The sequence below is a fragment of the Phodopus roborovskii genome, unplaced genomic scaffold (genome assembly GCF_943737965.1).
Source record: "Phodopus roborovskii unplaced genomic scaffold, PHOROB, whole genome shotgun sequence".
NCBI classification, from domain to species: domain Eukaryota; kingdom Metazoa; phylum Chordata; class Mammalia; order Rodentia; family Cricetidae; genus Phodopus; species Phodopus roborovskii.
Genome location: NW_026125278.1, coordinates 4327927 through 4354129, shown reverse-complemented (window position 1 = coordinate 4354129; position 26203 = coordinate 4327927). Strand labels below are relative to the sequence as shown.

The window sequence follows — 26203 nt, the reverse complement described above, 5'->3', positions numbered from 1 at the left end:
AGAAATAAAACAAAGTGGGAACATGATGACAGGCAGAGTCCACACAGGTCACATCAGGCTGACTCACAGGGATCTCTAGTACACTTAAGAAGATGTGTTAGCCAGAGTCACGAGCACTCATATTCCAGACCTGAGCACTGCAGAAGGAGCTATTTTTCTGGTGTTTTGAATAAAGCAGCTTCATTACCACAATGTCCATTCTCTATATGGGTAGGGAGAGGAGTCTGCATACTGGAACGTAAAAGAGATTTGAAGAGATTAGGGTAGAACACATCTCATGATATAACTAACAGGGCACAATATATCCAAACATACCCAGTGTAAGACAGGTAAATGTGGGTGTGAATCCTTTCCTGGCTAATCAAATGTGGATACTTGATTAAACATCTCTGAGTCTGTTTTATTGTTTGAGAAAGTAAATAGTGATACAAATTTCAAAGAGTAAGGGAAAATTAAGTAACTGAGAACTGTTAGACTAAGGTAAGCTTAGCAAATATTTGTTCTCTGTAATTGTTGCAAGACCACAACAGTATACAATGAACACATTGTGCAAATCAGAAGGAAGAATTACCCTTCAGGCAAACCCTATTTCAGGCAATTTTATTCTAGGTCTTTTCATCCTTCCGATTATATGAAAAGAATACAAGAGTCAATGTTACAGTATTTCTGTGGCAGCAACTAAGTTTACAGCTACTAAGAAAACAAAATGGTGCCCTGTACTCAGAGGACAGCAATGGAGCAACCAAGGAGAATCAGAATCGAAGGCATGATCAACCAGAGCCATGAAATGGGGTCACCCTTGGATAAAAGTCAGGATCTGCTGTCTGTTCTGCCATTAAGTCAGCTACTATTCTTGGACCTCAGTGTTCATGCCTACAAAGCAGTTGTAGTTGTTCTGATTTCTTTCAAGCATTATTCTCTTACTGTGTGGATCTCCAGAGCCTCATTTCAATCCCAACTCTTGATGATCTCCATGCAGAGGACAGGACTGGGGTGACTTCCCTTTGTCATAGAAAAGGTAGAGGAATGCAAAGAAGGGATACAACAGGCTGGTTGCTCAGGAAGACTTCACAAAATAGAACCCTCATTAGAAGTGAACGAGAAAGCTTATTAGGAAGATGAATGTGCACAGGGCTGGAAAGGTAGCTCAGCTGTAACGCATGCTGATGCTCTTGCAGAAGACTTGGGTTCAGTGCTTAGAGCTCACAATGCAACTCCAGTTCCAGGATTTCCAACATCCTTTTCTAATTTCTGCAGGAACCAGGCACATACATGCTTCAGGCACAACATTCCTGCACGTAAAATAAAAATAAGGGTTAGGGTGAATCTTTTTTTTTATTTTATTTTTTTTATTTAATTTTATATAACAAAGTCCAATTAAATGAAAACAAACATTTATACACAATATTTGGGAATTTGGGCGTCGTTCTTTCCAAACTACTTCCTGCTGGTAAGGGGCGCTGTCATGGGGGATTCGAAGAAGCTTCAGATATCCTGGCTGTAGTCTGTAGGGCTGTTTTGTCCAGCTGTTTTGAATGTAGGATCACCTTGTACTCTGTTTCAGGCGGTCTGGCATGATCAAACCACATTAGTCTAGAAGGAATCCACATCTTTTCATTTTCTGTGGAAACAAAAATAGAAATCCTTTTCCCCAGTAACTTGTCCTTCAACTTAAATTTTGGAGTCAAAGCATTTTTTTTAATTTAATTTATTATTTTACATGTCGATCCCAGTTCCCTCTCCCTCCCTCCCCCCAACCCTCCCTCCCTCCTACCTTCTCTTTTACCCTCTCTGCCCTCTCACATGCACTCTAACCACCCTCCCCTCCCATCCCCCCACCCCAATTCCATATGTAGGGGAATGCCATCCAGTTGGGGTCATGTAGATCTGACAGGTCCTGTGAAGTAGGGACTAGGGCTTCTCTCCTGTCTCTAGATTAAGGCAGTTATCCCTCCATGGGGGATGTATTTGCAAGGTCCTTTTGTACACCAGGGCTACATCCTGGCTCCACTGTCTGAGGTCTCTTAGACTGCTCAGTCCTTCTGGCTGAGACCCATATTCAGGGGAGCCTGAGTCAGTCCCATGCTGGCTTCCCAGCTATCAGTCTAGTGGCCGTTAGCTCCTCCTTGTTCAGGTAAGCTGTCTCTATGTGTTTCTGCCACATGGTCTTTTTAAAGCATATTTAAGCAATTAATAATGACAAAAAAGAAACTTCATAAAATGTGAATAGACTGTTTCAACAGGAGGAGACATTTCTTATTGATAATATTAGGGAATAAGACCAGAAATTGTGAGATGGGAACAAATTACAAAGAGTTCTGAATAGAGAGTACGTCATGTGCAAAATGCCAAAGTATAGATAAGCTTTTGAAGAATTTGAGAAAGGAAGAACAATACTGTACCAGGTAATTTCATGAAGGGTAAGACAAACAGGACATAAGAATGCCACCCTGCCCAATTATACACATGAAAAAGACCTTGCAGTTTGGGGATTTTGTCCCCCTCAGTTAACTCTGGAGAAAACAGTTGACCAGAGCAGAGTTCTAGGAGGAAGATGAAATGGAATCACATGCATCACTCCACCATTACTCAGAGAGATGGGAAAAGGCTCCCTGTGTTTGTTATTAGAATCCAGAGCTCTGGAAAAAAATATGCTCTTCACTTTGGTGGGGTGTTTGTGGGTTTGAGTGAAGGATAAAGAAAGAACTTCCATACTACCTCATAGCACAGAAGTTGATTAGAGTTCCAGGAATTTAAAAATCCAATAAAGAGGCAGAAGAGAACAAAGACCTGGGGGGGGGGGGGCAGTCTGGACAATCAGTAAAAAGAAGGGGCAACATTTCGTGTTAGCTTTCTCAGTGAGGAAGCTAAGCCTTACACAATAAAGCCTGACCTACTTACAGCCCAAATTAAATGGTGATTAAGTTATGACAACTAAAATCCAGCACCTCCTTCAGAAGGAATTTCTTCCAGGAAATAAAAGTGAATTCCTAAAGACCTAAACTATAATTCAAATTTTCTTATCCCAGAGAAATTGCTGTTTCTCTTTTAACATGTGACTAACCTTTATCTTTAAAAGTCAAGGTGAGGGACCCCCTAGGCAAACATGGTAACCAATAGCTCTGACTCTCCCTCAAGATTTACAAGTAAACAAAAAATTACCAAAATGAAACAACATACAACAACAAAACAAACAACAACAAAAACACAGTAGATCTGTTTTGGATGTTGACCAACCTTATTTTTTATTTTCATGTTTTGTTTAGAGAAAGAAAGAGAATAAAGTTGAGTCAGGAGAAGATAGGAAGAATATGGGAGGAATTGTGGAGAAGGAAAGCATACGATCAAGATATATTGTATGAAAAAATAAATAAATAAAACTTGATGTTGTTCACCTGAAGTACCAATGAAGAACCTAGAATGAAATGTTTTTTAAAAATCTAAAAACTAATACCTCTGAAACTTTGAGTTAGACCGAATCCATAATTACCAGTTAAAGCAAGCTTTATTTAATACTTGCCAGCAAGATGGACACTGGCCAGATCAATACCAGGGATTCTCAGAAACGGCACTGGATTATGTTAGTCATGTGCTCATAAAGGCAGAACCCATGAGAGTTCTCCCCTGGTCGTCCAATCAAGGGTGAGCGTGCATCCTGACATACTTCCTACCTATGTACCTCCTGCCTACCGTGATCAAGCACATCCCGTGTAGTGGAGCAGCCATCCTTATTCACAGGAGTGGAAACATGTGACTTGAGATCTCACATGAACAACAGCCCCCAGCACTACAGGAAGTTATCTGTCCTTGGGCAAGTGGGGTTTACAGGTTAACTCTTAGCCTTTGCAGTATATTCCTGGCATATTTTTTTTCTATATGGAGAATAGAAGGAAACTTTTTATGATAGATTAGATATGGGAAAGTAAAATTCAATTTCTTTTATGGTTCTTCAAAGAAAATTAGTATGATCTAATAAAGTACCCTAGCAGAAGACAGCGTTATTAACAAAATAAAGATACGTTGTTTAGCTAAAATGGCCAAGTGTCAAGCCTAAAATTAGGGATCAGGGACCAGTTCAAGGGGCCCAACACTTCCTAGCCTAACTACTGGCTATTGATGAGTTCTCAGGAGGGGCAGTCATTGTCTTTAGTTGTGTACCACTGTTGAGCCCACAGAGTAAACATTGTATTATGTACACGTATGAAACTTTCAAAGAACAAAATTAGCTAATTAAAAGACAATAAAAAGTCTATTGTCTACTCCCCTCAACAGGGACCAGCTAAGTATGATATAAAAAGGCAAATTCTATTCTTTTTTTTTTTTAACTAGGAATGTTATTTATTTGTTTATTCTAATAACTTGGAATAATTTTCTTAGATTTATCAAACTCTTGTCTTTGATTTTCAAGCTTATCCTCCCTAACTTTTTATTTATACCGCTGAGGCCACAGTCTACATTATAATCAAATTACTCTTTAAAATGGAGAAAGAACTTTAGCACTGCTTTTTCATTTTATTATGATTTCATTTTCAGAGCCAATTCTATAGAAAGTACAAAGTCTATGTGTATATTTAGGAAATTAACTAAAATTGGGAAACAACATATTATGCCTGAAGAAGAAATTGTGTTATGTGTTTCATAAAACTTCTGATCACTTCAACCATTACTAAACAATAAAACTATTACTAAACAATAAAACTGGCCAAGCGTTTTTCATACATGAACATTGACCTTTACACAGCCAACAGGTGATTTGGGGAAGTATATATAGACCTGGCAAGAGATACAGAGAAAGCAAAGCCGCTGATCACCCAGGCAGGAGTGATGGGGCTTCCCAAGGGTTTTGTTTTCCTCCTGCTCCTGTACCTGCTTCAGGGGTCAGACACTTCCTTAGTAAAGCTGATTGAGAATGGTTATGAGGACGTTATTATTGCTATTGACCCTGCTGTGCCAGAAGATGAAACAATGATTGAACGAATAAAGGTAAGAAAAGTGAGCTTTCTTCTGTTCAAGTTATGAAGAACAAAAAGGTTAATAGCAATCATAAGAGTGACTACAGAAATCTCTGAATGCTTTGGTAAACTTAAAGACCATGTAGACACAGTTTTGGAATGCACAGAGTAAGATGGCAGTTCTAAAATGCTCTAGGAGGTTCTAGAAGGGACTCTACCTTCTAAGCCATAAGATTCAAGTCAAATTATAGACCTTTGTGCTCTTGTTTCCTTGTGTGTAATTTAGAAGTTGGACTCCTTCTATTTCTGTAATCTATTTATTAATTGTGTGTGTGCACACATGTATGTTTATTTTATCCTTGAAGAAAGAGTAGTAAATTAAAATAATGAACTACAGAGTATGTATTCTTTTTCAGAGTCATTACTAATGTCAAAGTGAGTGGCATAGCAGATATGACATTGGTAGGTTGCTGTGGAGTATAAAAGTCAGGAAAGGGTGACATTTGAGTAGACCCCAAGATGAGTAAGAGAAGAGATGTGAGCTTCATGGGGATGATAGCATCTTCTGTGATCAAGAAAGCAAGTGAATAAGCAGGAGGAAAAGGGGTTCAAACAAAGCTGGGATAAGGCTACGTGCAGTGGCAGAGCTCGACCACCAGAAAGGACATTTTCCCTCTGAGTAAAAGGAGACCCCGTAAAAGAGATCTTAGTGGCAGTCATGTACACCTTGGTGCCTATTCTAGGACCGTTCTAACTATCTAAAATCATAGAAGGCTTGCACTTATCATATCCACTGTAGGAATCTTGTGTGTAGGGGTACAGATTCCACGCTGTAGCTGGTGAATAGAGATGGTGATTAGGACAATGAGGTGTCAGGAATGATTAAAGTGCATGACTCTAAGTGTATTTTGAAAGTACCAAAGACAACCTTTTTGTTGGTTTAGACATGCATGGCAAGGGGAAGTGGGGAGGAGATGTTAAGAGGCAAGGGAAAAGTCATAACTTTGGCTTAAATACTTGGGTAGAACTTCCATCAGCTAGGAAGGAGGAAAACTCTAAGTAAGAAAAAGCTAGACCAGTCTGGGGAGTGGGGAGAAATTAGCATAGGGAAGTTTCAGATTGAGCTGCTTTTTAGACATCCAGGATGAAGAGACAGGGATCTGAACCCAGAGTGAAATGTAAATGTGTGCTTAGATAAAAATTAAAGTCTATCAGTACGGAGAGGATATGGATCTACCAGATGGCTGCCAACAAAGGAAGAGCCCAGTCACTAAACTGAGAACTTTGGTTTGCTGAAATTTCTTCCAACTCTAACATTCCATGTGAACATTGGCATTACAGTCACCTTTCATATTTCCAGTAGCAGTATCTACAACTTCTACTACTTGTCTTCAGTTCCTCCCCACTGGGAGTCCTAATGCTTGATGTTGAATTCCCTACTGGGTGTGAACTGTACTGCCTCTGATGGTTTCCTTTGACTTCAACTTATCATTCATTATCTGGAAACTAAAGGCAGACCAGAGGTGATATTACTAGTACCCTTTCAACTCTAAAAGATAATGATTACTTTTTCTATAGCCTATGAAGAGCAAACTCTGGATGATAGATTTTGGTGTTCAGGGGTAAAGGATCAGTTTCAATCTTTTTTGAATTCAGAAAAAGGTATTTGATAGGACTATTTTTAGAGGCAAAAAAGTATACTTAGCATGGTCTTCTATTGAGCATCACAAGTAGAAATTCAATTCTTTGCCAACATGTCTACATTTAGTGTTTCTGGACATGTGGCCTTTTTATAAAGTTCTGTTGCATCAGGCAATTTTGCAAGCTACCATCATCTACTTACTACACAATGATTTATGCAAAACTCTTATAATTCATGGCCTGATGTTCTCCATTTTCAAGTTTCCTTTGCATGTTATATTTGCATTCATGTTCCTTCTGGATGAAACATGACCACTTTTACAAACACTGATATTTCACTTTTTTTAAATCTCAAACATTATATGAATTTGGGGAAGAAGTTTAGAAGGACTGTCATAAGTTAAACATTGTTAGAAAACTCTGAGGAACCATTTTAGGCACCTGGGGTATCTCTGGAGATGACAGTCACCTATGAGTTTCTGACATCTCTTCATGACCCAAGAATACACTGCTAGCTAAGATAGCCAGTTGGACCATGGATACTCTAAAGGAAATGCTGCCCTTTGGTGTTATATAATATACAACCTACATAGTTGACCACAGCAACTACTTCAATCGAGAACTCATATTGAACCATCAAAACATTGTTGTCTCCTATGTACAAAGAGCCTTCTCTTCCAGCAGACCATGACAGATGAAATATATCTCTTTAACAAAGGTGGGGGGTCTTTTATCTTCCTTCCGTGTGTGCTGAACAACTTCCAACTTGCTTTAGAGTTCTTCTTGTACTGGACTGTCATTTCTCTGGACTCTGGCCTTCTGAGTCATCTCATGACCACTCACCAGTCAATTTGATGAATTCTTGCAACGCATATGAGTCAGAACACTGGAGTGTCAGAGTTGAAAGGAGGAAAGATGAGAACTTGAGGAGCAGCTCTGATGTGTTAAAGCTGGAGGCAGCAGAGTCTGTCCTGATAGATATAGTGGGGCAGACTAAAATGGCTCCTAAGAGAAGATGATTTACTTTTACTATTTTTCTTTATTTTACATTTATTTATATTTTACTTACCACTGAGAGCCATGGGTGTAAGAAACAGGCCACCTTAAGTGCTTTTCCACTCATTGTTTACCTTTGTTAGACAATAACTCTGTGAAGAGAGAAATTCTGTTCTAAATCACAGTAACTTTGGACTCCAGATAATGGGAACAATTGGGTATTTTCATTTTGGTAATAGAGCAACAATTCTGAGCTATAGAATTTTCTGCCACAACCCTCACCAAGTGTCCAACCTCCCCACCTCTTCTAGCAATATGGAAAGAAAGCCCCATCCTGATGATGACTCCTGTGGGCTATTATACTCAGCTTGCATCTGTTAAAGCTGTCGTGACTCAAGTTTCTTGAAGTCGGGAATGACATCAAACAGTCTTAGAATACTTCTTAGCTCATTCCAGATTAACATTCACTAAAGAGTAAGGTAACTGGGCTTCAGAGAATTCTGTAAGTCAACCAGAAAGTGGTAACACAAATATTAGAATCAAATAAATGACTCTAAAGTATACATCCATATGAATCAACTAGTGTAATCACCAAGTACAAGCGGCTAGCAATCTTTTGAGATGAGAAGACAGAAGACTTGGAAGCCTTTCCAAGTGCAGTGTAAAGCAAGTTTTGGATTGACAGGTTACAAGTATGGACGGGACCACTGATGAATGAATGGTATTGATGAATGGTCACTTTTATAGTAACTAGTTAATGGAGACTGCCTGAGATGGGTGCCTACTACTTGCCACAGTTCTCGCTTGGCCATTTCTGTAAGAATTCAAGCATTATGCTAGCCTGTCCCTGACACCTGGAAGAATGCATTTAGGCAGCACTCTGGTCAGCCCAGGGTTCCATGGAGTACTAGTCTGCATGAAGGCGCAAAGAGCCCCTTTAAAAGAAGGCCCCCACCTACTTATGCTCTCCTTCTGTTCCGTTTCCGGCTCTTCTTTCTCTCCCCTCCCCTCTCCTCTTCTTCCTCTTCCCCTCTCCCTCCCCCTTCTCTCTCCTCCCCTCCTCTGCCCTCCCCTCTCTTCTCTCCTCTCCTCTCCTCTCCTCCCTTTCTGCTCTTTTCCAGCTCTCTTCCCTCTCTCTTTTCCTGCTGCTCCCCTGGGGGCAAACAGGACGTTTCCTGTCTCCTTCTTCTCTTCTGTTTTCCCTCTGTGTCTCTTTACCTCTTTTCTCTTTCCTTCCCCCTCCCTCCCCTTTCTAATAAAACTTCTCACTTAAGCTCTGTCTGCCTGGCATGTTTGTCCCTCCACCTAGGTCACCCTTGCCTGCCATGGTCCCCCACCCAAGGACCCCCTTCAGCTTTATCCTATCAATTTCTACATGTCCTTTTCCCCCTTGACAATAGGAAATGGTGACTACGGCGTCTACATACCTGTTTGAAGCTACAGAAAAAAGATTTTTCTTCAAAACTGTGTCTATATTAATTCCTGAGAGTTGGAGAAACAGACCTGAGTACAGGAGACCAAAACAGGAGAGCTACAAACATGTAAGTGTCAATTTTTTTTCTAACAACAACAAAATGGAATGTTTTCTGCTGCTTACTAGTTTTGCCACAGATTGACTGATCAGAGTCTTTCTACCTTGTTTCTTCTGTCTTCAAATTCCAATGACCTTTTTACACTTTCTCAGGCAGATGTTAAGATTGCACCTCCTATTCTGGAGGGCAGAGATGAACCGTATACCCGGCAATTCACAAACTGCGAAGAGAAAGCAGAATACATCCATTTCACTCCTGACTTCATACTGGGGAAAAAGGAAAATGAATATGGCCCTTCAGGTGGGGAATTTGGTTAAAACATTACGTGCTTGCAGTAAGCAATTCTATATTCAAATTAAATAAACAGACTTTGATTCAACATGCTGTGGAATTAAAAAAATAGTATGTGTGAGAACACTTAATACAAACTCCTTTTATAAACAAAACATAAGATTTAAGAGTTACAGAAAATCCTAACCTAAGTGTAACCTCTGTGTGTCTTGGGGGTCAGAGGACAACTTGTGAGTCAGTTCTCTCTCCCTACCACAAATAACAGGATTGAACCCAGGTTGTTAGGTTTGCTGGCAAGCATTCTTACCCAATGAGTCATCTCACTGACCCACAATGATTTGAGATATAAAATTTTCCACTTGAATTATGATCATGTATTTGAAAAAAAAAAATCTTTCTTGTAGGAAGAACACTTGTCCACGAATGGGCCCACCTTCGCTGGGGAGTATTTGATGAGTACAGTGATGATAAGCCATTCTACAGGACTTCGTCAAAGAAAATCGAAGCAACAAGGCATGACTCCTAAGTATCCTGAAGTGACCTTAAAAATGGGTTTTTAACTGCCCTATATTACTTTCCAATAACAAGCATCCATTTTTGTCCCAATGCAAATAACAGATGTCGTATCATGAGCCTATTCTATGCCTATTTTAGATCATTATCCTTGAGGATGATGGCTGTCTGCGTAAAATGTACATAGTTTCAATGCCAAGCATTTGTTTGGCTGTTTAACATATTATACTTACACATCTCTTTCATAGATGCCAGATGCCAGAACTTACTTACTTAGACCGGGTAGATGCTGAGACATCCAACTTACTCATGAGTGAAAGAGGCTAAGCCCTGTTAAATGTAGGCTGGGTAATAATAAGTCAAGCAGCTCAAGGAACCAATTCAGAACTTCTTTGAGATCATTTTAACATGTCAATGTATCATCATAGCCAATAGCAAACCATTATCTTGATTTTGAAGTTAAGAGATCAGACTAGTTAGGAGAAATTAATTTAAAACGTGGTGTCGGCAGCCTCATTAGTATTCAGATTCCCAAGTATGAGGTCCTTGTCACAGAGAAGGGGGTGGTGTGAATGATACATAAGTACCACACAAGCCCCAGTGGCAAGTCTTAAAAGGTATTATATACATTCTGTTTTTTTGTCATGCTGCTGCTACATGTCATCTCTGCTACAGACTATCATTACAGCTGGTCATGTAGATGGCATCAGTATGTTCCTCAATTTTGGAGCGATAGCATCATGAACATATTTATGAGCTTCCTTAAATGACAAGATCAAATCTAAAATTCACTTGCTGAATTTGAACTGCAAGCTAATGAGATAAATTTCCCTAAAGCCTGGTGTATCTGTTATGATCACCGCCACCAATGCCCATCCTGTGCAATAACACAAAATCCATCATTCTTTATTCTGTTGCCTTTCTTGGCAGTACCTCACTCTGATTCCAGCCACATTTTCCTCTGGGTAAAGAGATACTCCTGGAATACTCAGAGAACATGTAGTTTTGTCATGACCTGCTCTTTAGAGACTATCTTCATGGGAAAGAAGTCTACACTGAACACCAAGCTATCTAGAATAAATGGTTTGCACATCCTCTCATGCAGGTTCCTGCAGAGGAGTTACATGTCCAGTAGGAGGCGATGCCTAAGAAAAAGACCCACAGCTTTAATCCCACCCTTAGGTTTCCTCAGTAAAATTTCTTGAAAAGCAGATGATTACTCTGACTGGCCTCTTAACCTTTGCCACCGGTGTGGGAAGGTCATGGCCTATACACAAGAAATACTATATTACAGGCTCAGTGTGAACTGGGCCACTTTTCAAATAAATGCCTGTTGTCTCTAAGATTCACTTCCATATTTTTAGGTGTTCCATAGGTATCACGGGGGTAAATAGAGTCTACAAATGCCAAGGAGACAGCTGTTCAACCAGAAGTTGCAGAACTAATTCCACCACAAAATTATATGAAAAAGACTGCCAGTTCTTCCCTGATAAAGTTCAATCAGAAAAGGCATCCATAATGTTCATGCAAAGCATTGATTCTGTAAGTATGCCATCACTGTATCAAAGTGTGGTCTGACTTCATTCATTTTAGAGTTATGTTGATGTTTTAAGTGAAAGCAAGGCACTGTACATTGCTAGGCAAGCACTCTACCACCTGAGACGTAGCTGATCTCAAATATGACATGAGGGTTAAATACGTTAATGTGGAGTCCATTGAACATTGGTTGACACACAGTAAGTTCTCAACTACTATTATATATTGTTAATACTATTGTATATTAACAACTAGATAATCATTGTTAACTATTATAATGTTAAATCTACTTTAGTGTTAAATTATATTTCACTTGAGAATGCATATTGTTAAAATACATTTTTCTCCTCCTTCCTTCTTCTTTGTGTGTGTTGTTGCTGTTGTTGCTTTGTTTTTTAAGACAGGGTTTCTCTGTGTAGCTTTGGAGCCTGTCCTGGAACTCGCTCTCTAGACCAGACTGGCCTTGAACTCAGATTATCATCATGCCTCTGCCTCCTGAGTGCTGGGGCTAAAGGTGTGCGCCACCACCACCTGGCTCATTTTAGGGGAAATATACATACGTATGTATGTATGTATGTATGTATGTATGTATGTATGTATGTATGTATATAGTTGCAATTGAATCCTCCCAGCTAATCTCTTTTAAACCATTCCCAAGTTAATACCCTCTTTTACTTTGATTACTGTTGACACATACATAATCATGTATAAATGCATGTATGTTTCTGCACAAATATATTTAAATACAACCTGCTGGATCTGTTTTCTTTGGTGATGTGACCTGGAAGCCTGCTTCCTATGGTCTAGCTTCCACAGTTCCAGTGAACACCATGCAAGCTGCCAAGAGAGGGAAGCAATTACACAGTTCTCCAGCTGCAACATGTATGAATCATGACAATGGCCAGCATGGCAAGATACTCATGAAGGTGCAATAATGACACTCAGGTGTTGTCGATAACCAACAGCTATCTAATTGGATTTGAGTCATGCCTGGCACTGCCAATCTAAACAGCTGCCGGGGATAGTGAGATCATGAACCTTAGCAAAGAACCAACTCCAGCCACTTTGCTGGACCAGCAGAATTACTTTAATATTCCAACACTGCATATGCTTTCATTTTGTTTTTCAGACCTTTTTTTACGCATGGACTAGTAATTTTCAACATTTTACCACACTTATAGGTGACCGAATTCTGTAAAGATGAAAACCATAATCGAGAGGCTCCAAGTCTACACAATGAAAAGTGTGATTATAGAAGCACATGGGACGTAATTAGCAGTTCCGAGGATTTTAATAACAGCAAGCCCATGGAGACACCACCCTCTCCACCCGCCTTCTCGTTGCTGAGGATCAATGAAAGAATCGCGTGCCTGGTTCTTGATGTGTCTGGGAGTATGTCTGTAAGTTCATGACTCCATTTGACTCATGTTTTTATTTTGAATGTAGGAATAGGGGTAACCAAATGGCAAAAAAGAAAACAACAAAAAAGACCCACCCTAAACACTACTTGTATGATTTCAAAAAGTATTATTCTTTTCTGAGATAATGACCTTAAAGAGATTGAAAAAATATCATTAAAGAAGGATCTCTAAGAACAGCTAACCTAAGGGTTATCCATTTTGTGCCAGAAAATGTATAGCTGAATGAGAATAACTCTGATACCACTTAGTGAGGACAAGATATTGAAATGAAATTGTTTTCAGTCATGCATCTTCCACATAAAGAAAAGTGGGAATGGAGTATATTAGTGTCTGCCTAAACTCCGATTTAGCTCAAGCAACAGGACTAATCAGCAGAGTGTCTAACATGGTATCATCTTAACGAATGCTCAACTGTTCAGGAGCTCTCCTCAGACATAAAAAGGAAGCCGTCGCCATGAAGAACAAATGGCATCTCTTCATTCTATTGTCCAGCAGTGAACACAGGCCTTGTGCTAGACTTTGAAAACAGACATGTATGTGCTTGAGAACTTCATACTTCCTTTATGTTGAGCTGTGGAAGTGTGTTCCTATAACCCTGACATTTGGGAGATTAGGCAAGCTCAAAGCCGGTTGTGTTGCATAGTGGGAGCCTGTCTCGCAAACCCAAAAAAGCAGATATTTTTATAGTCTCTCCCCCTCACCATTACCTATTTGTCTAAGTCAATCATGTCTTCCAAAACTTAGGAGAGACACTCATTTCTGCCAGGAGAGTGGCTGGACTTGTGGGGTGCTTTCTAGATGCTAACTAACCCTTCTGCCAATTCTGAACACTGCCTTTTGCATATCTCTGCTTCTGTGTATTTTATTGATAGTCTCTGTTTCTCTCCTGATCAGATTAAGAGTTCCACTAGGAACCCAAATGTCATCCACACCAGAGTTCATAACCAATAGATAGCTGCTAAAGTGGATGTGAAGCCCAAATGAGCAGGTGTAATGTAATACAGCTGTCAGAATGGCTGCACCATTCTGACACGCTAAAGTAGAAACTAAAGCTTCAACAAGTGAGGGAACGTGGTATTGAAAGGACAAAGAATGATAGAGGTTGCTGAGGTGAACACGCGATTTTATGGAAGACAGAAGAACCAAGGCTCAGAACTACACACAAGTAGTCCAAGAAATGTCACCGAGAAGAGAGGGCATTGACGATTCAGAGATGAAGAGCATACCCCAGACAGGGTACTGGTAGACCCACGTCTAAAGGCAAAGTAGGGCTGGGGGATGCTCAACAGGTGAAAGTATTTGCCACACTAACCTAACAATATGAGTCCAATTACCAGGAGAGGATTGACTCCTCAGAATTATTTTCTGACCTCCACATGGATACCATGGGGCATGCTTGCACACACAGGCACACACAGACACGTACAGAGGCAAGAAAGATACATGCATGCATACATACATGCATACTAAATAATAATAACAAAGGCAGAAAACAAAACTCAGTGGCTAAATGCACTTGCAGCTAAGCCTAAAGACATGAGTTCAAACTCAGGAATTCAAATGATGAAAGGCAAAATCTGACTCACTGTAGATGTCCTCTAATCTCTACATTATGCCATGACATGTGTGTTGTGGCACAAGTATCCTTGGACACCACACAAAACGAATATAATAAAAATCAGGAGAGAACGAAGACAAGAACAACAGACAAGCAGGCAAAGCAAAGCTGTAGATAGGTAAGGGTTTTGTTGTGATTTAGTTAAAGAGGTTCACAAATCTGGGTATGGATTGCAGAGGGGATCTAGAGAAAACCAATGTATCAATGTATGGAGTGTACATCCTGGGCACTCATCTCATTAACGGAGACAGGATTGCTGGTGAGTTAGCAGAAAGCCGATGCAATCAGCCCACTGATGGAGAAGCCATGAGGAAAGGCTAGCAGAAGGGGCAGGGTAGGCTCGCCTTCTCCGAGTTAACTGGAGCTCAAGTAAGTTCTCCCTTTGAGGAGACTGCTCCATACTGAATCGGTCAGTTCAGCTGTGTTTGGAGACCAGGGGAGTCTGGTTGGAGTTTTTGAACCCTAGGTTATGAGTTTGTCTTCACAGGAGTGATTTGCATTGAATTGTACCACTGAGGTGGGAATCATTGCCTTAGTTTCAGTGCAAGCTCCACGTGAAACTTGGGTTCCTAGCAACTTGAAATTGCTCCTTCACGTGTGTCCCATATTACATTAACCACACTTTATACATTTACCAGTTTAAAAAAATCACAAGTGCTTTCCTCAATACTACAAATTAATGGGTGTAGAGACATTTTTTGCCATTAACTTCACACACTCCTTTTGTGAGGTCTGCCCTTATCTTCCACTTGAAAATCACTCTGGTTTTTTATTTTCTTATCCTTTTTTACTCAGGGTTATGATCGCCTCAATCGAATGAATCAAGCAGCACAATATTTTATAATGCAAATAATTGAAAATGGGTCCAGGGTAGGAATGGTACACTTTAATCTCCAGGCTGATATTAAAAGTCCGCTGATCCAAATAATCAATGAGACCCAGAGAAGCCAGCTTCTGAAAGCCTTGCCTTCGTATGCCACTGGAGGGACCTCCATCTGCTCTGGAATCCGAGCTGCATTTGAGGTGAAAATCTACAGCAAGTGTATTTTGTTCTTTGTTTTGCTTTTAGAGCATTTCTTTATGTAGTGCTATTGTAATTACCTGCCTCCTAATTTTGACATTATTAATCTTAAAAGGCTCAGGACAAAGTACACAGGGGGGGAAAACCAAACCTTTGATATATGTTATCTTAGCACTCGGGAGGTAGAGGTACAAAGATCAGAATTTCAAGATCATCTTTGACTATACCATCTGAGGATAGCATGGGAAACAGAAGAGACTGTCTCAAGTAAATGTAAATAAATATATAACCTCTAACTTCAACATGCTTAGAACATTAGCTACCATTCATTTAAGTATTCAAGAGCTCTCTAATTGTGGTGAGTCCATCACCAATTTTTGTTTTGTTTTTTGCTTTTTGAGACAGGATTTCTCTGGATAGCACTGGCTCTTCTCAAATTCACTTAGTAGACTAGGTTGTTCTCAAAGTCAGAGATCCACTTGCTTCCCACATTCCAGGATTAAAGGAAGGCAATATCACCACCTGGCAGAATCCATCACCTTTTAATGATAATGCTCAATGCATCTGGCTGTGTGTGCAACTGATTTGTATGCTGTAGGCTTGTCACGAGGCAGCAGGGGAAGAAACTGTAGCCCATATTTTGAGTATCTATTTGCCTGGGTTTTCTGGGTCAGATACCACTGTCATTTAAGTCATGTTTTCCCTAATACCTGATCCCACATATCTTTCATTTGAACAAATATCACCTGCACTGAGGAGACAGAAGAATAATACATGTATGTTCTCCAAGGACTATTGAGTGTAAATTCCATGATTCTAAAGTAGAAATTATCTCTTCTGTCCTACAATTCTTCTATAGTTTCTTTTTTTTTCTAATTTTTTCCATCAGGATAGATGACCTAGTAGAATAATGGTATTCTGGATTATGCTTACAGGTATTTAAAACTGGAGGTTTCCAAGCAGATGGTGCTGACATCATGCTGTTGTCTGATGGGGAGGACAGCACTGCAAAAGTCTGTATTGATGAGGTTAAAGAGAGTGGGTCCGTAGTTCATTTCATTGCCTTGGGACCATCGGCTGATAAAGCTGTAATAAACATGAGTGATCTAACAGGTGAGACTCAATCTCTTTATTACAGATTTTCAGTGCTGTGTATGAATGTGAACCAGTGTTTCACTACTTCTTCTAAACTCAGTTCTGCAAAGTCAGGCCAGGAATTGGAGAGCAAAAGCAAACAGACCCAACCTCTGTCCTCATCACCTCCTTCTCCAATGGGCTGGAAAAGACACATAAAATTGCCAGTCCAAGCACATGGACCACATTCCTTCATAGCAGCACAAACATAGGGTAAAGTTTAATTGAGACAGACAAGCCTTCTACGCACCCCAAATGTTGTAGAGGGGAAGGGAAAGGAGGTATATGAAATCCCACAACTTCCAAGCTGGGCCTTGAATGAAGTCTTGTTTGTTTGTTTTTTTCCGCAAACAAAAACCAATGTGAAATACAAAATTTCTTGATAAAAATTAACTATAGTAACTTATTTTAATATACAGATGTGATGAAACTGACTGCATACTTCTAGTGTCTTCATAAACATAGTAGAGAATGCAGAACCCATAATACTAGCATTGATCATTGATCATGCGGCTTTCATGGTACCAAATATATGTATGTATGTATGTATATATGTATGCTTTTGTGGCTGGCTATACAGATTCCTACAATTTCAAACTCTCTCATGGCCACTTATACAATTATGTTTGTCACAATTATCCAACCAATAACTGCTTTAACACTGCTTACCACTCCATTTCCACAGCTCCAGTTAGTGTCAAGATATCTCAAAATAGCAATTTTTTTCATCTTTCCAATTCTCTGCTTCTAATCTATTTTCTTCTAAAAACAGTCTAAATTATGTAAATAAAAGTTAATGATTCCTCTGAAGGACTGAGTTTAAACATGCAGAACTGTAGTACCTTCCATAGTCTATAACAAAATGATATACCTCATTCAACCAAGCTTTCTATACTATGGTAATAAATTAGCATGTATTAAATTAAATTAACATTTCAGAGACAGTCCTAATAGTTTTCTGACAATTTAATTTGATCTATATGGAAACTTTGACTTTATTTTCACTGTTACCTTGTTAATCATTAAAGTGTGATAAGTACACATGTTCTACAAAACAACATAGCTTATTCATTCATATTTTAGGAGGCATCCATTTATACTCTTCAGATCAAGCCCAGAACAATGGTCTTATTGATGCTTTTGGAGCCCTTGCTTCAGAAAATGCCGAAATCTCCCAGAAGTCGCTTCAGGTCAGCGTTTTCCCATCCCTAGAGGTTTTATGCTTGTTTCTTTTTTCTTTTCTTTTCTTTCTTTCTTTCTTTCTCTCTTTCTTTCTTTCTTTCTTTCTTTCTTTCTTTTTTGTCCCATAACCAAGAAAAGGCATAAGAGCAGAATACATGAAACCATGCAATGCAGAAAGGAGACATTTATGTATGACATACATTCAAAATGTTAGGTGTTGGCTTTTTTAATGTGTTGAAAGAGTAGAAACAAATTCTGTCTTTCTCACTTGAGATACTTGTGGTAAGTTCTTAAATCGAGAAAAAAACAAAATGATAAAGAAAGGTCATATTTTCATTTGAACATGTATGAACATGCATGATGGACAGAGATGATGTAGGTAAATAGCGACCAGTTGGAAGCATGGTACAATCACCTCAGTAGATGGGAATTTGGGGTTAGTGGTGGCACCTGGAATACAAAGGAAAACCTGCATCCACATTTATTTCTCCTAATGTGATGTGGGGCCAAGTGACCTTGTTCTCCAAGACTTTGCTGATGAAGAGACAAAATGAGTGGATGCCGTTCATGTTCATCCCTTCAAATCCATTTAGTTTTCCCAGATTAACCTGGGACTAAAATTTTAGACAACAGAGCCATGCTTTAAAGAATTTGCTATCAGAGCCGAAGCTGTTTAGGGTTGAGGTTTGGGGTGGAGAAGAAATGCTACGTTCTATTCTTCCTAAAATGGCACCCCCAGGAAACACCTATGTGGGTAAATATGGATAACCTAGGACTTCATGTTAGATAAAATAAACAGAGCACAGGAAGATGAAGAGTGTGGACTCATGTACACATGAAATAAAAAGTAGCCAAATTCATAGAAAAGAGTTCAAAGAAAAGCATAGTTAGCATCAACTGGTGAAATGTGAGGGTCAGAGAGATGTTAGGAAATAGATACAAACTTTCAATTAGATAATAAATAAGATCAGGAGATATATTATAGAAACATAATGACTACTATTACTAATAGCATGTATGTCATATTTGGGGCATTAGATTAGAAAGTGAATTTAAGTGTTTTCAATGTGTAGTGAGGAAATGTTTGTGTTAATTAGCTTAATTTGTACTGTTTCAAAACATTATGTTTACATGATAAACATGCAATTTTTTGACTTTAAAAATAATTTAATATTCAGTTGACTCTTGTTAGCTAAGACCTATCAACAAAGATGATCCACTCCTCATTGGCTCCTCTCAGAGAAGACCCTGGGTTTTGTTTTCTCTCTTCCCAGGAGTCTATCCTTCACAACCCATTTTTCCTGTTTTGGACAGACTCCACTTCCAACACTTCACTCTCAATCCTTTTGCAAAAAAAGTCACTTAAAGATGCCCATTAGCAATCTAGCCTAGAGTGCTTGTCTCAATCATCACTTATGTCTTCCTAGGGACTGAACCTAGAGCCTCCAATGTGTTAGACAAGTGTCCTATCACAACCCAGCCACTTACCTGTCTTTGTTTTTCTTTGGAAGCCTTTACTCTACCTCAATTAAACTACCTCATTACCCCAAGTGTTTCTTTCGGGTCATCATCCAGCTAGCTGAATAAGCATGTCACATATACACATAGCTTATACAATCATCTATGGTTTTTAGCATCCTTTAATGCCAAAAGTCAACATGAGCTTTTCCCCAGAAAACTAAGAACAAATAGCAGGGTCACAGGCTTAACTCTTCAACTGATGTTTTCACTTTAAATCTCCTCTTATACACTCTGCTCTTTGTTCAGCCCTTGTATTTCCAACCTTACAACTGTCACATTGCAATAAGCCCTAGAAAGGGTGCAAATCTGTTGGTAGGAAGAGGCAGGAAGATTGCTAGGAGTTTAAATCCACCCTGGAGTACATAGGGAGACCAGGCTAACCCTGGCTACATAAGAACCCTTTATGAGAGAGAGAGAGAGAGAGAGAGAGAGAGAGAGAGAGAGAGCTCAGCATATGTGAGACTGTTTCCAGATCAATATCTGTAGAAGACAAAAGAATAAAACTATTTTCTTCTGTAATCATTAAGTTTTGCGATTGTTGTTTGTATGTTTTACATTTAAACAGCTTGAAAGCAAGGGAGTCATATTGAACAACAGCAATCTCTGGCTGAATGACACTGTAGTAATTGACAGCACAGTGGGAAAGGACACATTCTTTCTTGTCACCTGGAAGACAACAGCTCCTGGCATTTCTCTATGGGATCCAAAAGGGACACAAATCACAAATTTCACAATGAAAGTGGATTCCAAAATGGCCTATTTCAGTGTCCCAGGAACAGCTCAGGTAAGCCACTAGCTTTTCAATTTTCCCTGAACAAGTATTTTTTCCAAAGAGTCTCTAAAGTCATTACGAATGTGAGTGCCAACAATTTTACCATCTTCAAAATGAAAGTAAAATTTATATACTTTCATTACCTGTGTGACCCTGAAAGCTATGATGTCTGGGTAAAGGTAAAAAGAATTCGTGGCTTGAAAGAAAAGAGTAATGGCGTCTGAGAACACTAAGGAAGAAGCATAGAGCCTGTGTGACTTAGTGCTCCATCTTTTCCCATTGCTCCTCTGAGCTGGGCTCCCTGCCTGAACTCTCTCAGCTTCAATAAATGAAGAATTCATAGCTTTTTAAAACCACAAAACTCCTATGGTCTATTTCAAAATCACATAATGGAAAAACATGAGGGTTGGACTCTGAATGCTTACTGCATGTTTCCATTGAAAATTTTAGGTGGGCACTTGGACTTATAACCTTGAAGCCAAAGCAAACCAAGAAATACTAACAATTACAGTAAACTCCCGGGCAGCAAATTCTTCTGTGCCACCAATCACTGTAAATGCTAAAATGAACAGAGACACCAGCAGCTTCCCCAGCCCTATGATCGTTTACGCAGAAGTCCTGCAAGGGTACACGCCCATCATCGGAGCCCACGTGACAGCCATCATAGAATCAAACAGTGGAAAGACAACAGAGCTGGAGCTCCTGGATAATGGTGCAGGTAAGCCACAGCCTTCATGGATAAGCCTACATGTTTATGGTTGCAAATGTGTCATGGTTCCTGAGGCAGTGGGCACAACAAGATGGGAGCATGAGGAATTAAGACAGAGAGATCCCAAAGGAATAGCAAGACCAGCAGGAAATTCAATCAGTGCTTAGCAAGCATCTTGCACATGGTGAGCATTCAACAAATGCCATCTACTGCCAAAATCAGGTTCATAATCTTGACAGGCACCGCCTGTGTCCAGCTCAGATGGGCTCATTTAGAACGCTGAGCGCACAAGCAAAAAAAAAAATCTACGTATGTGCTTCTCAGGAGAGCAGCTCCATGAAAGTGTGGCCAAAGGAGGTGATGCACAAATGACTGGGTGGGTACCGAACCTGGCACCCTGGCAGGGAAAGGAAGAGAAGCAAGATTGAGTACCCACAGCTGACACACGACAAATAGAGTCCTGAGAGCCAGGACTCAGGAGAAGGTAGAGGTGCCACAGAGAGGAAGAGCCCACACCGCAGCATCAGATGCCAGGTCACATTGGCAGGAAGCTAGAGCTGTGCTGGCTATTTTCTGTTCCCCAGTCTATAGGGTGAGTGAGCTGGGCATAAAACTCTCTAACTGCACTCTGACTGGTTCTGTGAGTGGAACCTTGTGTTGAAGTCAGTGAATGAAATAACACGAGTTAATAAAGACTGTCTATCCGTGCACTTTGCAATGCCATTTTACAATTTTGTCTTTAGCTATATTTGACTGTTCTTGGGCTGGGGTGGGGGGGGTCCTCTTACTTTCTAGGCCTGTTGGCCACCAGATCAAGAGGGTAAGAGTAAGTAGTAGCTTTGTTAAAAAAAAAAAAAAAAAAAAAAAAAAAAAAAAAAAAGCTTTGAATGTGGCCCAGGAGCATGAACAAGGGACAGACTTCAGTGAATCAGCACAACTTTATTCCAGGGCATAAGGAATGTATAGGATTGGGGAGCCTGGGAACAATCCCTCCTTTGCATTAAGTGGAACGGTCCTATCATAAGGCTCCTAGCACAAGTCTCAGTTATCATGTGTGCAGCAAGGGAGCCTTCTAGCAGGGATCTATTTCAGGGCTCAAGCTAAAGATGTCAGGCATCTGGTTTAGAGACAGCCTCCAAGCCCAGGGACATTCTCCAGATAAGGGCACATAGAGGCCAAAGGTTCTGCTGGAGGGAGGGATCCCCATGTTGCAGAGGTATTGAGATAAGCTGCCAGGCCACCAAGAGACTGGGATCTCTGCCAGCCAGCACTGCCCCCCAACCTTCTTGGATTGGCTCCCATGTTTTTTAATGACAATGATAATTCCACAACTAACCCCTGCCTCTTTACAGTTCCACAAACACACCTACACTGTGTATAACGTCCTGTTTCTTGATTCATTTATTGGCATTTTACCAGATAAACATTTAGTTCATTGGTAAATTAGCTAATCTGAAGTGCCTTTACTGGAAAAACAAAAACAATACTTTGACAAGGCATCATCACATTTTTTTATACAGAGGAATCATCTGGAGGACTTGCTAAAAAGAGAAGTTTTTAGCAGAGGCACTTTTCCTTAGGTAGTCCAGGAAATTTGCATGTCTAAAATTCCCCACACTTCTAGAGCAATACAGATACTGCTGATTCAAGGACTTTTGTTAAGAATATGGTGTGAGGTGGGACCTTTAGCAGGTCCCACCACGGGTGAGGGACAAACGGTGGGTGGGAGACAGAGACCTGTAGATGTCACTTATGTGGAAGGTTTATTAGGGGAAGATAAGAGAAAAAGGAAAGGGAAGAGAGAGAGAGAGAGAGATACTCAGAGACAGAAAGGGAGAGACAGAGATGCAGACAGCAGCTTCCTCCGAGAAGAGAGAGAAAAGGAAAGTGGGTGGAGTTTTCCTCTTAAAAGAAATGTTTGCACCTGTGTGTGGACTACCTAGTGACATAACATCCATAGGACCCTGGGCTGGCCAGGGTACTGCCTGAGTGCATCCTGCCAGATGACAGTGGGCAAGCCAGCAGAATGCCTGAATCCTAACAACCTTATTTTCTCATCTTCTGATTCTAATCAGAAGTAGATTTTGTAACTTATCAGGTTGACTCCAATGCCTGTGATTTCAAGAGTGCACTTACGACAGAGCATTCCTGAGATCCTCCAAGTATTTATTCCCTTAGTAAAATGGTTTTCCTCTGTTGGACTAGAGAAATAATTGAATGAGAGAACACAAACATTGAATGGAAAGAAAGAAACAGAAGTCATTGATTATGAAGCAAAATAAGTAAATTTAGTTGTCTGTGCTGAATGAGGATTATTAAATCTTGTGTAAAGATGCATTTACCATACCAGGAATCTCTCTCTCTTTTTCTCTTTCTCTCTCTCTCTTCTCTCTCTCTCTCTCACACACAAAATAAGAGTAAGCAAAACAAACAAATAAATAAAAGATTAAGCAAACCAAAAGTCAATCAATTGGCAGAGAGATTGAAGAAGAGTTTCATGACTTCTGTGTAAGATGATAGGGCACAGAAAGGTGTTAAAGTATTTATTGTATACTTTATTGGGTAAGTGTACTATGTGAATGCAGATGTTTCATCCCAAAGAGACACAAGGGTGTACAATTCGATGATGTATTATTTTGTCAGAATGTGAGGGAAATATATTCCATTCAAATGTGAAATAGTAAGTATAGGTAGAGAATACGCCTATAGATACACTCCTACTCCTCATTTGTTACAAGGATTGCAATTTATTTATCTCCATCTTTAACAAGGGGCTGATGCTTTCAAGGATGATGGCGTCTACTCCAGGTACTTCACAGCTTATTCAGAAAATGGTAGATACAGCTTAAAAGTACGGGCTGATGGAGGAGCAAATTCTGCCAGGAGAAGATTACAGCATCCATCCAGTAGGGCTGCCTACATACCTGGCTGGGTAGTGGATGGTGAGTAGCTCACAGTATCATAAACCCAGGGACCAATATTTGTGATTTGATATGATGGAGATTCCAACATTTTCCAATTTAATATATAACTTCCCCAATTTCTAGAATGAGGTCTTTATATAGTTCTAAGTTAGCCCAAGCTAAGCCCGGCATCCACTAGACACTGAAAACCTACCTTAGTGTGCAATGCCTTTACATTGTCAAAAATAATGTGTTAACCTTTCAGCTCAGGACAAAGGAAACAGCCCACTGTGCTCTGAGCACAAGTGCATGGCATTGGGAGAATCTGACCTCTGGGTTACAGAGCTTCGATGTTTTAAGCTTTCCTTTCCTTGCTCTTATCATGTGACTTTGGGGGTCTTTTTAAAGCAATGTCGTAAGACAAGATCATTATCCCTTATGACCTTCAGCATAGAGGGAAGGATGTCATCTGAGTGCCAAGGAAAAAACTGGCATTGATTTCTCCAGACAAGTTCCTAATCAGAAGTAACTTGAGAAATAAAGCAATACTTTTCTTAAGGCATATGTTATCAAAGAATAGTGACACACTATACTTCCAATTTTAAACACAGGCAAAATTGAAGGGAACCCACCCAGACCTGAAACAACTGAGGATACTCAGCCAGTCCTGGAGAATTTCAGAAGAACAGCAGCTGGAGCTGCATTTGTGGTATCCAATGTTCCACTTGGTCCACTGACTGACCAGTACCCTCCAAGTCAAATCACAGACCTTCAGGCCATACTTGATGGGGAAGAGATCAGTCTAACATGGACAGCACCAGGAGATGATTTCGATGTTGGAAAAGGTAAGAATCATATGGGTTTTGACTTAAGTGAGAGATGCCCGATGTCAGGCAATAGTGGATGAGTCAGTTAGAAGAGAGTCATTTTTAACTGAGAACTCAGCCAAATAAGAATTTTACGAGCTGATATTTTATATTTTATCAAACAGGTCTTGCTTTTCATGCAAAGACAGTAACACTTAACAGTGTTGAAAAGTCAGAACGCAGTTTTTTAAATAAATAAGAGTCTTGATGTTAACATTTGATGTAAACATTTTTGAGAATAGCTAGACAGAAATTTAATATGGTATGATGCAGCAACTAACCCACACATAACATTTTCCTTAGCTCAACAGTACATCTTAAGAATAAGTGAAAACGTCACTGACCTAAGGGATAATTTTGACGGGGCTCTTCAAGTAAATACGACTAACCTGCTACCAAAGGAAGCCAACTCCAAGGAAAGCTTTGCCTTTAAACCAGAAAACATCTCAGAAGAAAATGCAACCTACATATTCATTGCCATTAAAAGTGTCGACAAAAGCAATTTGAGTTCGAAACTGTCCAACATTGCACAAGTGGCACTATTCACCCAAGCAGAGACTGGTTCTGGCGAAAGTCCGCACTCTGGAGTTAGCATTTCCACTATTGTGCTGTCTGTGGTGGGCTCTGTTGTACTTGTTTGTATCATTGCAAGTGCCACGATTTGTATCTTAAAGAACAGGAGGTCCTCATCAAAAGCTGTAACAACATTTTGAAAAGCATCATGAATAAAAAGATATTTCTGCATTTTTAAGTAGATCGCATGTGATCATGAACTCAAAAATCATCTCAAGAGGGTTTCAAAGAATGTTTCAGCACATCCATTCATGAAAAACTACCAACATTAATATTTATAATTTTATTCATTTAACACAAGCAATGATTAAAAAACTATTTTTATATTGATCTATAGTCCTGTTTTTTGTTTGTTTGTTTGTTTTGTTTTGATTTTCTGATGTCAAAGTTTTCCAAAATGATACTTCAAATTTCCTGGAGAAACTAAAAGTGTCTATTTAAGTAGCCAAGATGAAATAAAAAAGAACAAATCGGTTAAGGAGAGAAAGAGAGTAGGTTGAGAAGAGTAGATATGCATCACAGCAAGTATTTATAATTCTCTGATGAGACCACATTAATACAAAGATGCTTTATTTCATGTAACAACAAATGCTGGTAAGGATGTGAAGAAAGAGACATCCTTACTTGTAGTTGGTGGGAATGGAAATTGGTGAGTTCAAAGCAAGGAATACCACATGACCCAGCTGATTCTCTCCTGGGTATACACACAAAAGCATCTAGTTCCCATTACAGAGACACCTGTACATCCATATTTACTCACAATGGCTAAGGAATGGAACACCCTAGACAGCCATCAAAATGAGCCCACAAGGAAAACATGACACACATGATGCACATAGAATTTTAAAAACCACTCATAAAGAGAAATGGAACCATGACATGTGCAGAAGAATGGACAGAACTGGAAAATATCATCTAAGCAAAGTGTTCCAGAGCAAAGTGTCTCCTGTTTTTTTTTCCTCAAATGTCAATTCTATGTTTATGTGTGTGTATGTATGTGTGTTCCTATAATAGTTCTTGCC

The 26203-nt window shown here is 39.7% G+C and overlaps 1 protein-coding gene across 1 annotated transcript; it reads left to right on the top strand.

Annotated features, from left to right (window-relative positions):
* The first annotated feature begins 4811 nt into the window (after positions 1 to 4811).
* Clca4 (chloride channel accessory 4) lies at positions 4812 to 25359 on the top strand. The gene is made up of 14 exons (XM_051196020.1): positions 4812 to 4983; positions 8990 to 9130; positions 9274 to 9421; positions 9817 to 9925; positions 11290 to 11467; positions 12643 to 12861; positions 15296 to 15523; positions 16457 to 16634; positions 17739 to 17845; positions 19924 to 20142; positions 20581 to 20848; positions 23611 to 23781; positions 24354 to 24587; positions 24912 to 25359. Exons 1-14 carry the CDS (start codon positions 4825 to 4827, stop codon positions 25319 to 25321), a joined length of 2769 nt encoding a protein of 922 aa, XP_051051977.1. The 5' UTR covers positions 4812 to 4824; the 3' UTR covers positions 25322 to 25359.
* Positions 25360 to 26203: the final 844 nt, after the last annotated feature.